Source organism: Triticum aestivum, chromosome 7A (genome assembly GCF_018294505.1).
Source record: "Triticum aestivum cultivar Chinese Spring chromosome 7A, IWGSC CS RefSeq v2.1, whole genome shotgun sequence".
Classification (NCBI taxonomy): domain Eukaryota; kingdom Viridiplantae; phylum Streptophyta; class Magnoliopsida; order Poales; family Poaceae; genus Triticum; species Triticum aestivum.
In genome coordinates, this window is record NC_057812.1 from 567,375,016 (window position 1) to 567,387,626 (window position 12,611).

A 12,611-nucleotide genomic window follows, 5' to 3' on the forward strand; every position below is an offset into this window, starting at 1 on the left:
AGCACCTGCGCATCTCGCCTCGTGCCAAAGGACAACAGGCATCTCTATTACCTTAGGAGCCTCTGCAAGTTCTTCTGCTCCTCCGCATTCTTCAACTGGCCCACCTTGTTGAAGACAAAGGCCACTGCTGGACAAGGTTCTCGACCAAGTCCTCACAAGAAGCAGGTCACCTTCCAAGTACCGTCCGATGACGATGAAGTTGATGATGAAGAACTCGCTAAAATCATCAGAGACAGGCAACACAAGGCCGCTAGAGCCAAAGGCAGTAATGTGCCATTGATACTGGATCCAAAGTTGATCCTCGACTTCATCGACTTGTGGCACAAGGACCCCAACACACCTCTGCCTGAGATGAACCTCACTCCTGGTCAAAGTCATGTGCCGACTCACTTCATTGACGAAGAAAAATGAAAGTTTGAAAAAGCCAGGCAGCTGAAGAAAGCACAATACAAGAAAGAGCGATATCTAAAGAAAAATGTTGTCAACATGACATCCGATGAACTTCTGGCTATCCAAACTGAGATCAAAGGACTCAGTGATGAATTCAACATCTATCGTGCAGATTGGCTTGGAGCGAAAGTCAGATTTGTGAAGTTAGCTGAAAAATTCACTTCAAAAACTGAATCTCCTCAAGCTGAAGCATCTGCTCAGCCGAATGAAGAAAATGCCAGCACCGCTGATGACAATCAGGCTGCTGAAGAAAATGTGAGTATCAGAGCTGATGACTACATTCCATCCGCTGATGACATTGCCAGGGCAACCACTAGTGTTGCGCCTGAAGAACAAGCTAGGCCAGCTGAGGCATCAACCACTGAGCCTGAGGAATCTGAACCAACCAGGGCAACTGCATCAGTTGCGCCTGAGGAAACTGAACCAATTTCCTCTGCTCCTCCTGCACCTACACCAAGTCCAATTCTTCCTTCTACATCAGAAGCGAAGAAGACCAAGGTTGCGGAGTGTGCGTGTGAAGAAAAGGAAAGTATCAACTCCATCAGAATCTTCAGCTCCAAAGAAGATGAAGAAATTGAAGTGGATGCAATCCATTCAACCCCGATTATCTCATCGCCCATGTCTCAGTTCATTGCTGAAGAGGCCGGCGTTGAAGAAATGAGGGAAGAAGACGAGGATGTGGACATTGGGAGCACTACACCAATGATGAATGATGACTTTTGGGAAAGTCAGCACCCCAATTCTCCTTTGTTCACTCCTCTGCAGCAAATTCCTCAGTCCCTAGTGACTATTGAAGTTCAAATGGGATCTGAAGAACCACACCCCACTCCGTCTATTCATGAAGAGATTCCAGCCACTAGTGCTGATGAAATTGCTGCTGAAGAATTGAAAACCCAGGCTGCCACTGAAGAACAAACTGAAATTCCTCAGCCTGTGGATCCTGAGATTGCGATTCCTGAGGTTGTGATGCAATTGACTGACACTCCTCAGCCCAAGCCAAAGGATCATTTCTCAAAGAAGCAAAAATTCAAGGCTGATGACTTCTTCCACAAGCATGTATTCTTCACGAATTACAACCCCTATGACTCTGCTCGTCTTAGAAGGAAGCGTTTCTGGATTGCCAGCCAAGCCAACTTCTATTCTTTGCTGCTTTTCAACAAAGACAAAGTCTTTGACCATGAGAATATTCCTCACGTGGACATGGAATTACTGCCTTGCTTCACGCCTGTCCTCAGTGTTCTTCATGACGCTAGACTGCTCAACTTTTGCATTGATATTGTTGATTGGAATGAAGAGCTAATTCTTCAGTTCTATGCAATGCTGCACATCACAGGAGATGCTTGTGATGTGAACTCTTGGGTATTGGACTGGATGACAGAGAATACTCACTTCAAAGCACCAGCCTCTGAATTGCTTCATGCCCAGCCTGTCAGTCCTCCCCTTGAAGGTACACATTGTATCTACCATGAACCTGAACTTACCGCTCACTACATGCAAGTGTTGATGAAGCCGCTGAAGCCCGGTCAAGCCCCAAGGACCAAATTCCTCGTGAAGGAATTTCTGTTTGTGCCTAGAACTGTCTATCGCATTCTGTGAAAGACATTGAGTCCAATAAAAGGCCACGACTCGAATGATGAAGAAGTTGTTGGCATCATCAAGTATCTGCTATTCAATATCATACATGACATTCCTGTCAACTACCATGATTTCTTCATGAGGACTCTGCACTCTCTCCGTTTGAATTGAAGCCTTCTGCTCCTTGGATTATGAGATTCCTCAGAACAAGGTCTTCAATCAACTACAAGGCTGATTTGCAGAATCACGTCAGTTACCTACCCCCAATAGAATTTCTCAAGCGGACATTTTCCTCATCTGATGAAAAGGGCAAGGCTACTGCTATTATTGATGAAGGCATTCGTTCATTGGATGGTCAGTTCCACAAAGCTGCATCCTGCTCCACCAATGATGACTTTGCCACTCATGACTCTGTCACAAATGCTTCAAAGCAAAATCCTCAAGGCACAGCTCCAAGGGTGATGACTGATTGTGAGCTTCTCCTCAGTCTTCACTAGAAGGTCGATCGCAACCACAAATGGGTTAAGCGTCAATTTGGTTCTATTCTTCACAACATGACTGCTACACACAATGCAGTGAAGAAAAACCATTACTACCTCCATGAAGTCTTCGGTCGCACCTGGACTGTTCTATCACATCTGTATGGTGAAGAAGATCTGAAGCAAATGGGTTTCAACCAGGAATTTGAATGCTCCCAACCACTAGCGAAGAAAATCAAGAGGACCAAAGTTCCTTCCTTGGTAGCCAGCTCATATTCTTCATTGCGTGAGACTGATGAGCATGAAGATTTGGACGACACTGCGGCAGGCCCTACCTCACCAACCGACCCCAACAATGCTGGCACTCCTTCATCGACTCAGTGATGATATTCTTCAGGGGCATTAGTCCTCATTTTTCGACCCTTTTGGTCATTTGATGACAAAGGGGGAGAAATTTGAGTTAGTCTTCAAGCGGGTCTACTTACATGGCGTTTTTTGGCTAAGTTACAACTCTCGTTCTTTTGAACACTTTGCTGGATCGAGTTGTAAACTTAAAACCCGATGGTGGTCTGATACTTTTGTTGTGTTCTTCTGCATGCCTATTCCTCATATATGTTAATGCACGCATGTTGAATTACATCAGTCACCATATTTCATCATGCATTTCAAATTCTTCATACTATATGTTAAATGTGTGTATGAATTACAAGATATAGGGGGAGATCTCCATGATTCTACTCTTCAAATGTGCATTGCTTCAAAAGCAAATTCCTCACTATGCACATCTTCAGGGGGGAGTTCTTCTATATCTTGCAATAAATTCCTCAATATCAGTACTTACACTTCATATGTTTATCCCCGTTGAAAACTTAACCTATATTGTCATCAATCACCAAAAAGGGGGAGATTGTAAGTGCATCTAGTGCCCCTTAGTGATTTTGGTGTATTGAGGACTTATAGGTTAAGGGACTGATGCGTTTGTGAGTGTACACAGGTCTATAAGTCTATGAGGAGTTTGATATTTACAGAGAAAGTCGACCCCTAAAAATGAAGTTCTTCGACTGAAGACTTTGGATTTCTGAAGACTTTCTAAAGACTGTGAAAGTGAAGAAATTGGTGTGACCGTGAAGATTTGGTATTCATTCGAGGAACATGAAGCGTGAAGAATTTTGTTTTCGTAGTTTCTTTTTTCTCTTTCTTGAGTCATAGGAAACACCATACTGTTAAAGGGGGTCGAGGAAATACAAAGGAAAAGTTTCCAAGTGATGCTCAACTCAAAATCCTACACCTACCAATCCCTTCGAGTGAAGCCATTGAAAATCTCATGCAGTTCAGTCAATTTCTTCAGTGACAGAGACGAAGTTCTTCTAGTCTCTGAGGAATTTGTTCTGACTGAGGAGTTAGGAATTCGCCAGTGCGGATTGCCTACAAGTGAGGAACATGATAGCCCTGAGGAATTTGATAGTAAATTTCCGACCGTTGTTGTGCTACGCGCCAGCTGTCCCAAAATATCTTCCCACCTAACGGTCATATCGTGGAAGGGCATTTATGTCTTATCATGTCGGGCTGCTCCCTAGGCTATAAATAGCCGCCCCCTACAACCACTAGCCGGTTGGCTGCTCCGAGAGAAACTGACACTTGTCATTTGAGAGCATCCCATCCTCTGAGGACTTTGAGCGAAAATCATCAAGTGAGGAAAACCCAAACCCAAACACCTACAAACCCAAAGTGATTGAGCATCACTAAAGAGATTGATCCTGCGTGGATCCGACGCTTGTTACCTTTGAAGATTGTGCATCTTCCAGATGATTAGGCGTCATGGTCTAGAGCATCCAAGAGGAAACTGTGGATCACCGAGTGACTGAGTTTGTGAAGGTTTGGAAGTCACCTGAAGACTTGCCACGAGTGATTGGGCGAGGTCTGTGTGACCTTAGCTCAAGGGGAATACGGTGAGGACTAAGTGTCCTGAACTGCGCGTTCAGGACTGGGTGTCTAGGACTGTGTGTCCTCAGGTTTGAATACCAAGCCGCCCTAACCAGACATACAACTGTCACAGCAGTTGGAACTGGTCTACCAAATCATTGTCTTCACCGAGCTAACTGGTTCCATTTCCTCAACCTTCCATTTCCTCATTACTGTTTTGTGTGCTTGTTTATATCTGTTTGAAGACTTTGACTGAAGACTTTCTCAATTTCCTCAGTTCAATTTCTTAAGTCTGTTTGTCTTCATTCTGTTTATCCTGTGTTTACGCTTTCTGTACTCTGTGCTTGTATTCATTTAATCATGATGATCATGCTTATGTTCTACTATGTTTGCATCTGAGTACTTATTCCGTTGCAAGTAGTTCTTCTCTTAGGAATTTCCTCACCCTGAAATTCCTCGGTGAAGAATTCATAAAAATCGCCTATTCACCCCTCCCCCCTCTAGTCGACTTAACGCACTTTCAAATATATCTTAGTTTTCAATACGGTCCCCACTGCCACGGGAGGGTAGGATAAAAGATGCCATGCAAGTTTTTTTTAATAAAGCACGTATGACTATTTACGGAATACATGCCTACATTATATCGATGAACTGGAGCTAGTACCTAATAGCCCTAGGTTATAACTGTCACATGATGAATATCATCCAACAAGTCACCAATCCAATGCCTACGAACTTTTCCATATTGTTGCTGCTAAGTTACTACTGCTATCATCATTGTTACTCTTGCTACAAAATTACTGCTATCACTGTTACTGTTACTATTGCTGTTGTCACTACTATCAAACCTATCAAACTACTTTGCTACTAATCACTTTGCTGTAGATAATTAATCTCCAGGTGTGGTTGAATTGACAACTCAGCTGCTAATACCTTCAAATATTCTTTGGCTCCCTTTGTGTCGAATCTATAAATTTGGATTGAATACTCTATCCTCGAAAACTGTTGCGATCCACTATACTTGTGGGTTATCACCCTACGGAGATAGCATCATCGTCATCACGCCGTCGTGCTGCCGGAACTCATCCACTACCTCGTCGTCTTGCTGGATCAAGAGGGCGTGGACGTGAGCAAGCTGAACGTGTGTTGAACGCGGAGGTGTCGTACGTTCGGTTGGATCACGAATTTTTTTAATACATCAACTGCGTTACTAAATGCTTCCGCTTACTGTCTACGAGGGTACGTAGACACACTCTCCCCCTCGTTGTTATGCATCTCCACGGATAGATCTTGCGTGTGCGTAGAAATTTTTTGTTTTCTATGCAACGTTTCCCAACACGCCTGAGGGCTTGTGTATCCCTAAAACTACTATATTTTGATGACCGTAGGGGTACTACATCACTCAAACAAATCTAGTAGTATGTCCCCTCAAAAGAGAAATCTAGTAGTGAGTAGTGACCAAGAAATGTTCGGCTTAACCTCAACTTTAGTAAAAGTGGAGTGATGTTGCTAGGTTACCCTGACGACGAGCGTCACAAGATCGTCGACATCCTTAACTATCTCCTTGGCTTCTTCCCCACAACTTACTTGGGGATGTCGATTAGCGACTCAAAGCTTCTAATTAAAGATCTTCGCCTGACAGTGACCAATGCCCAAAATAAGGTGGAACCTTGGCAATGTAAACTCCTTTCCAAGGATGCTAGGACGATATTGATCAACTCATCCTTGTCTAGCATGCTTATGTATTTGATGGGATTCTATAGCCTTCATGAATCCCTTCACCGTCACCGGGAGATTGCAAAGTATCAATCCAAGTTCTTTTGGGCAGGAAAAGGAGGCAAGCAAAAAATACCATATGATCAAATGGTCGGAGATTTGTAAACCAAATGACCGGGAGGATGGGTCTGTGTATCATCTCCACTAAACGTATGAATATTGCTCTCCTTTCCAAATGGTTGTGGCAGATTTCTAATGGAGAAGGGGGTCTCTAGTTAGATATCATTCACACAGATTATCTACGAGGCCAGCCGCTAACTTTCGCCTAATGCTGGAGGTTCCCAACTATGACAATCGGTAATCTAGCTTACGTCGGTGTTACGAATTGGCTCCTCCATTTCGGTAGGATCTGGTCGAACACCTTCTTCTGGATAGATAGATGGTCTAGGCACCGAGCTTTTGCTTCCCGTTTCCCGAACTTATTCGCCATTTGTACGCTACCCTCATATCAGTATAGGTGGCCCTCTTTGATCTTGGGAACATCTCGTTTGGGAGAAGCTTTGGCCAAAACTAGCAGGGTCAATAGTAGGAGTTTTTGGAATGTGTGGCTCTGCACACTCCTAGCCTTGTCCAGGACTCCATGTCTTGGCACCTTGAATCTAGTGGACACTTCTCCTCTGGATCGTTTTATAGAGCGATCACCGCTTCTCCCGGCCCGGATGAACTAGCTCTTCTTTGTGAGATTAAGCTTCCGCTCAGAATCGGGATTTTTTGTGGCAGTTAGTGCAGGGTCCTATCCCATCGGGAGTCGAGGTACGTAAGCGTAATGGGCCCGGGAATGGTTGTTGTCCCCTGTGTGATGTAGATGGAGACTCAAATCACATTTTCTTCACGTGTCCCTCGGCGCAATTCCTTTGGAATTGTTTTAGTGGAGTGTTGGGAGGTAGGTGGTGCCATACTAACTTTCCGGATCTCTTTGTGGAAGTTCAATCTTTTTAGGTAGGGGTTGGGGTGCTCACCTAGACGCTATGGACTATTCGCATTAAACTTGTGATTTAGCATGTGATTTTGCTTCGATCCACTGTTGTTATTTACAAAATGTGTGGCTTCTCATAGCTGTGGAAGCTGCTCAACAGGCGGGCATGATCGTGACATCATTAACGAGCTCTCCTTCGGCGGTGGTTGCCTTATAATATAAAGCGAGGGAAACTCTTTTTGTAAAAAAAGAGAGAGCCAGGGATGCTTTGCGTATAGGTGAAATCAGCATCTAAAAACTAAACAGGATCATAAGAAACCCTCTCAAAACATTAGGAACAAGGATAAGTTTCATCATCATAACTTGCTGACTCAAAGAAAGTGTTCCATGTCTAGTACATCTGATATAAAAAAATGCTTTAAATTGCACTGCAAAATCAGACACTTATAAGACACTAAACTATGGTGCTTACTCCGTTACTCGTGTACGTACATGAATAAAGAACTAAAGAAACAATCATGAAACCATGAATCATCCTACGCCTCCTCCCGAGTTCCAATGGCAGCCGTGGCATGGGATGGCATGTCCGGCGCTTAATGCCCGGCGCCGGGGCTGGGCCCGGAGTCCTTGATCCCGAGGAGCATGCCGACGTCGACCAATAACCTGCGCTCGACGGCCCTCGCCACCGTCTGGATAGCATCGCCTGCCGGCGATTCCACCGTCACCGCACGCGGAGTGCCGCCTTCCTCCCGCACCGCGAGCGGCCTGGCGCCACTCACGGCCGCCGCCGTCGCAAGAACCAGGCACGCCACCACGAGGAGAGCGCCCGCCGGTGCTCCCTCTCTGAGCCTGGCCGCCATTCTTTCTCTCTTTTGACCGGGAAGGAGGTGAAGAAGAAATACGCCGCAGCTGCGCACGTGCGTGTGTCGTCTATGTGCGAGCAGTATGTGTTCTGATGCTTTGTTTGCCGTTGTGTTGTGGCCGGGGCTTGTTATATAGGGATCGAAGTTGATGGGCTAGCTCTTCGGCTTTGACCGTCGGAAACTTGGAATGGTCGGAAGCGTTGGAAAATCAGCAGCGGCAGCGGCAGCGGCAGGCAGCCCGGGCTGGCGTGCGTGCGTGGAGGCCGAAGCGTCGTGGAAGCGACACCGACCCCGGACCCCGGCCGGGCGTAGCACGTACGAGGATGGAGGTGATCTATCATCTAGGTCGCCAGCCGTGCGTGCCCATGGAATTCTAGCGTGGAAGTTACAACCGCGAGAATTTCGTGCGCCCGGGAAGTGGGACTTTGAATACTCGGATGCCGACGTGACACCTGACAAGCAGGGTAGCTAGCGGTGGACCGTTCTCGCCGGCATCAGCTCAGCTCGCTGTGTGTCTAAACTCTGACTAGACTGCTGAAGAAATTACGTGCCTCGGCCTAGATTTCGTGGCTCCACAGTCGATGAAAAGCACTGGCTGGGACGGACAGATGCGGACAGTTCGTGGTACCTGCGTACTCCGCGGGTGCCGAAAGTGACCGAGAAGTCAGCGGCAGGATCGGTCGACGAGGATCCGGGCTAGCTCCGGGGAGAAGCCACGCCTACACGTGCTGACACGCACCCGGGGCCGGCCGGGACGACGCTGACTGACGTGCGCGCGTCGGCGTGTGTGTGGTTCAGCCGCGACTGGCCGAACATCCTCTCTTCTCTGGTCCGGTTTATACTGCTCAGGGCGCTGCAACATGCATGAGTCTGCTTGACATTCCGCGCAAAGTCGTATCCACCTGGTCGACCGGTGTGCCTCTGGCTTGTTAAACACGTTCCTGCACGTGCGAGTCAAATTAAACGACCACGAGGCATGATGATGTACGGGCTGCGGCAACGTATAGCTTTTTTCCTTGTTCCAGTACTGCATATGTCAATGCCACACAAGCGGACGCTTCTCTCTCCTTTTTTCCTCCCTGGAATTTAGTCCCTGTACGTCTTTTCGACAGGTGATGTTGTCCTCGATCACAACGCTCATGGCTGAGTGGTTCATTGAGTGACTTGTTTTAGATGCATGCATGAACCGGGACATCAATGGCCCCCGCAAAAAAAAAAAAAAAGGTAAGCTTGTTCTGATTTTTGGCTTAGTGGCCCAGCGTAAGCACTTTTCCTACAGCGATGGAGCATATGAGGCTATCAGCAAAAGGATATGCACCCGCCGTTGAACACGGAGGAACTTCCGCTCAAAACTAAAGATGCACGTGGAGATCAAACTATGTGCGGACGGAAAGAGGTTCCCATTGCATGCATGTCTCCCTCCTCCAAAAGTGAAAAGACGGACCGAATCGGCACTGGAGAAAATTTGTCCGTGCTCATGAGTGCGAGTGAATAGCAAAAAACTACCACATTACGGGTTATCGTTCCGAAAAACTACCACTTTTTTTAATTTTATTGAAAAACTACCACAAAATGACTGGCTGTTCCAAAAAACCCAAGTGGCCGAACGGTTAAGTTTTAACTGGGGTTATGACATGTGGGGCCTGCCCGTCAGGGTTTTGTCGGCCACAGTGCTCACGACGCGCGGGTGACGGCCGTTAGGGCGCACGGGCCGTCCCGATCAGGTCAAACGGATCCGGCCCGCCCCCTCACTCTGTCTTCCCCCTCTCTGTCTCCCTCTCTCTCGTGCGCGCCTCCCTCCCCGATGGCGGCGGCGGCGGCGAAACTAGGCGATGGCGGCCATTCAACGGGTGGAGGTGGAAGGGGGGATGGAGGCGGCGAGTTCTCAGAGGTTGATAACTGGCTGGGGAGTGGTAGCTTCGCAACCCAGGCGCCGCCGCCGCCGCCGCAGCGGACACCACAGGCTGCAGCTCTGATGCAGGCTCCTACGCCACAGGCTACACCGCCGTCGCCTGATGATTGCCAGTTCTCGCTTGAGTACAGAGCAGCGAGGTCTCTTGCTAGCGCTGTGCAGGCAGATCCGGCCAACTCCCAGCACTGGGCCTCTGCATTTGGAGGGGTGGAGTAAGTTTTTTTTCCTCTTATGAGCTCCTTCAACAGTTTCTGCATTTCTGCTTGTTCATTTCAAACAACATAGCATAATTTAGTTAGTTTTTTGACCAAACCCTAGGTTGATGCTGCTGTGATTCATCTTAGAACATGAACATGCACTGAATAATAGTTGAGCAAACACTCTGTGGCATGTTTTGGATGCAACAGTATCACTTAGCACTGAAGGATTAGTTAGATTTAGTAGAAATGCATGGTGGATTCAGAGAAGCATTTGTTGGATTCAGATTCCTTACTGTACTTTATAGTTAGTGTGCACTGAATTTTTGTAGCAAAAAACACTTAGTTAGTTGGGCTTTTCAAATAACATATTATGTAATGCAGGCTGGATGATGAAATTTGGGAGGTTAGGCTGCATTTCCAGGGCAGAGATAACATGGAAAGGAGGTTTTCTGTTTCAGACATCACTTTTCTGAACTTGATAGCACTTACTGAGACTGAAGGCTATGGGTCAGATGACTACATGTACTGGGTAAAAGAACAAGGGATTGGACAGGAAGGTTTATTTCTTCTGGACAGTCAAGATGCAGTTGAAGAAATGATAGACCACTCAGATTTCACAGTGCTCAATATCATTGTTTCCAAGGCAAATGAAGATAGAGATGTTGAATGTAACAGGGCTCACAATGTTTGTGAAGAACAAATTCCAATAGGCAGTCCAGTGGGGGGTCCTGGTTTTGTGTTAAGTCTGTCACAAGATGGAGTGGTCCACCCTCTTGAAGTTAATTTGAACACACAACAAAGCTGTAACTTGAACATTTCAGAAGCTAATGGTGGAGATGATGATGGACAGGCTGCTGGTGAAGAGGATGATGATATTGACAAATCATCCTCAGACTTTGAGATTGATAGGGGTGACTATAGAGGGATAAAGATGTCTTACAAGGCTTGGAAGAGAGGTGAAGAAAATATTGGAAATGAAGAAGAAAGAGATGCTGTAGAAGACAGACCACAGTTTGAAGGTGACAGTGATGTTTCAGAGTTTTGGCAGGAGGAGAAAGAGGCTGACAGTGGAGAGGAAATAGTTGTGGAAAAATGCAGGCCTGAGAAACTCAAGCCTGTGCGAAGAGCAGCAGCAAATCCAGGTCCAACTTCCAGAGCTCACAGTCAGCCAGAGATCCCAAAGTTTCAAGATTTTGTACCTGAAGCTGATGAGTATTGCTTCCCTGGTGATGTGGGCATTTCTGACTCAGATGGAGAGACTCCAAGACTACCTTCTGGAAGGAAGAGAAGATTGAAGAAGAAGAAAGAGAGGAAATGGTATGACCCAAAGGTACCTGATGCACATGAGCAGCTGTGCAAGGACCTTTGCTTCACCAATGTGTATGAGTTTAGAAAGGCATTGAGAAATTTTCATGTTAGGACTTTGAGAAACTTTCAGTACCATAGGAATGAACCATCAAGGGTTATTGTTTGGTGCCCAGAGAGGAAGAATGGATGTGAATTTTTCATGACTGCATCCAAAGTAGCCCATGAAGATACATTCACAATCAAGAAGTGCCACATGGATCATAGTTGTGGAGCTTGTGGAGAGAGTACAAAGGTTACTGCTGAATGGGTTGCAGAAGCTGTGGAGGACACAGTTAGATCAAATGTAAAGGCTGATGTAGAGACAGTTCTCAAACATACTAAGAAGAAGTTTGGGGTGCATGTACCTAGGAGTTTGGCATATAGGGCAAGACTGATGGCTGTTGATGTTGTGCAAGGTGATCATAGAAAGCAGTATCTGAGGTTGAGGGACTACCTACAATGTGTGCTTGACACAAACCCTGGAAGCAGGTGCATAGTGACAACTTTTGAGGATCCTTTGAACCCAGCCCCCACACCAAGGTTCAAGTACATGTTCTATTGCCTCCAGGCATCAAAAGATGGATTTCTTGCTGGTTGTAGGCCTTTCATAGGTACAAATCAGTGATGTAATCATGTTTGAAATGTAATCATGTTACTCAATTTGGCCCTAACTATCTCTGTTTATGCAGGACTTGATGGTTGCTTCATCAAGTTATCCACAGGCCAGCAGATATTGGCAGCAACTGGGAGAGATGGGAACAACAATGTGTTCCCAATTGCTTTTGGGGTGGTTGACAAAGAGGATGGGCCTAGCTGGACCTGGTTTCTAAACCAACTTAGAGTCTGCATTGGCACCAGCAACCAGTTTGGGAACTACACCATCATGTCTGACAGGCAGAAGGTATTTTCTCTGACTCTGTATTATTCTTATGCACATAGCAATGCTGCTATAGTTATCTCATTACTACCTTATGTAATCAAACAACAGGGCCTTCTTAAAGCAATTAATGAAGTATTTCCTCAATCCCCACAAAGATATTGCCTAAGACACATATATGCCAACTTCCAGTCAGCTGGCTTTAGAGCAGAAGAACTTAAGAAATGGGTTGACAAAGCTAGCTATTCCTTCACTGAACATGGTCACAAAGAAGGAATGGCAGGTTTGAAAGC

The 12,611-nt window shown here is 46.2% G+C and overlaps 1 protein-coding gene across 1 annotated transcript; it reads right to left on the reverse strand.

Moving 5' to 3' along the window:
* Nucleotides 1–7,487: 7,487 nt before the first annotated feature.
* Nucleotides 7,488–8,096, reverse strand: LOC123154210 (uncharacterized). Its single transcript, XM_044572988.1, has one exon. It carries the CDS (start codon nucleotides 7,977–7,979, stop codon nucleotides 7,713–7,715), a length of 267 nt encoding a protein of 88 aa, XP_044428923.1. The 5' UTR covers nucleotides 7,980–8,096; the 3' UTR covers nucleotides 7,488–7,712.
* Between the last annotated feature and the right edge of the window lie 4,515 nt (nucleotides 8,097–12,611).

Bases quoted from the DNA above. Each gene is read 5' to 3' on its own strand.
- LOC123154210 (XM_044572988.1), bottom strand. From the start codon at position 7,979: ATGGCGGCCAGGCTCAGAGAGGGAGCACCGGCGGGCGCTCTCCTCGTG.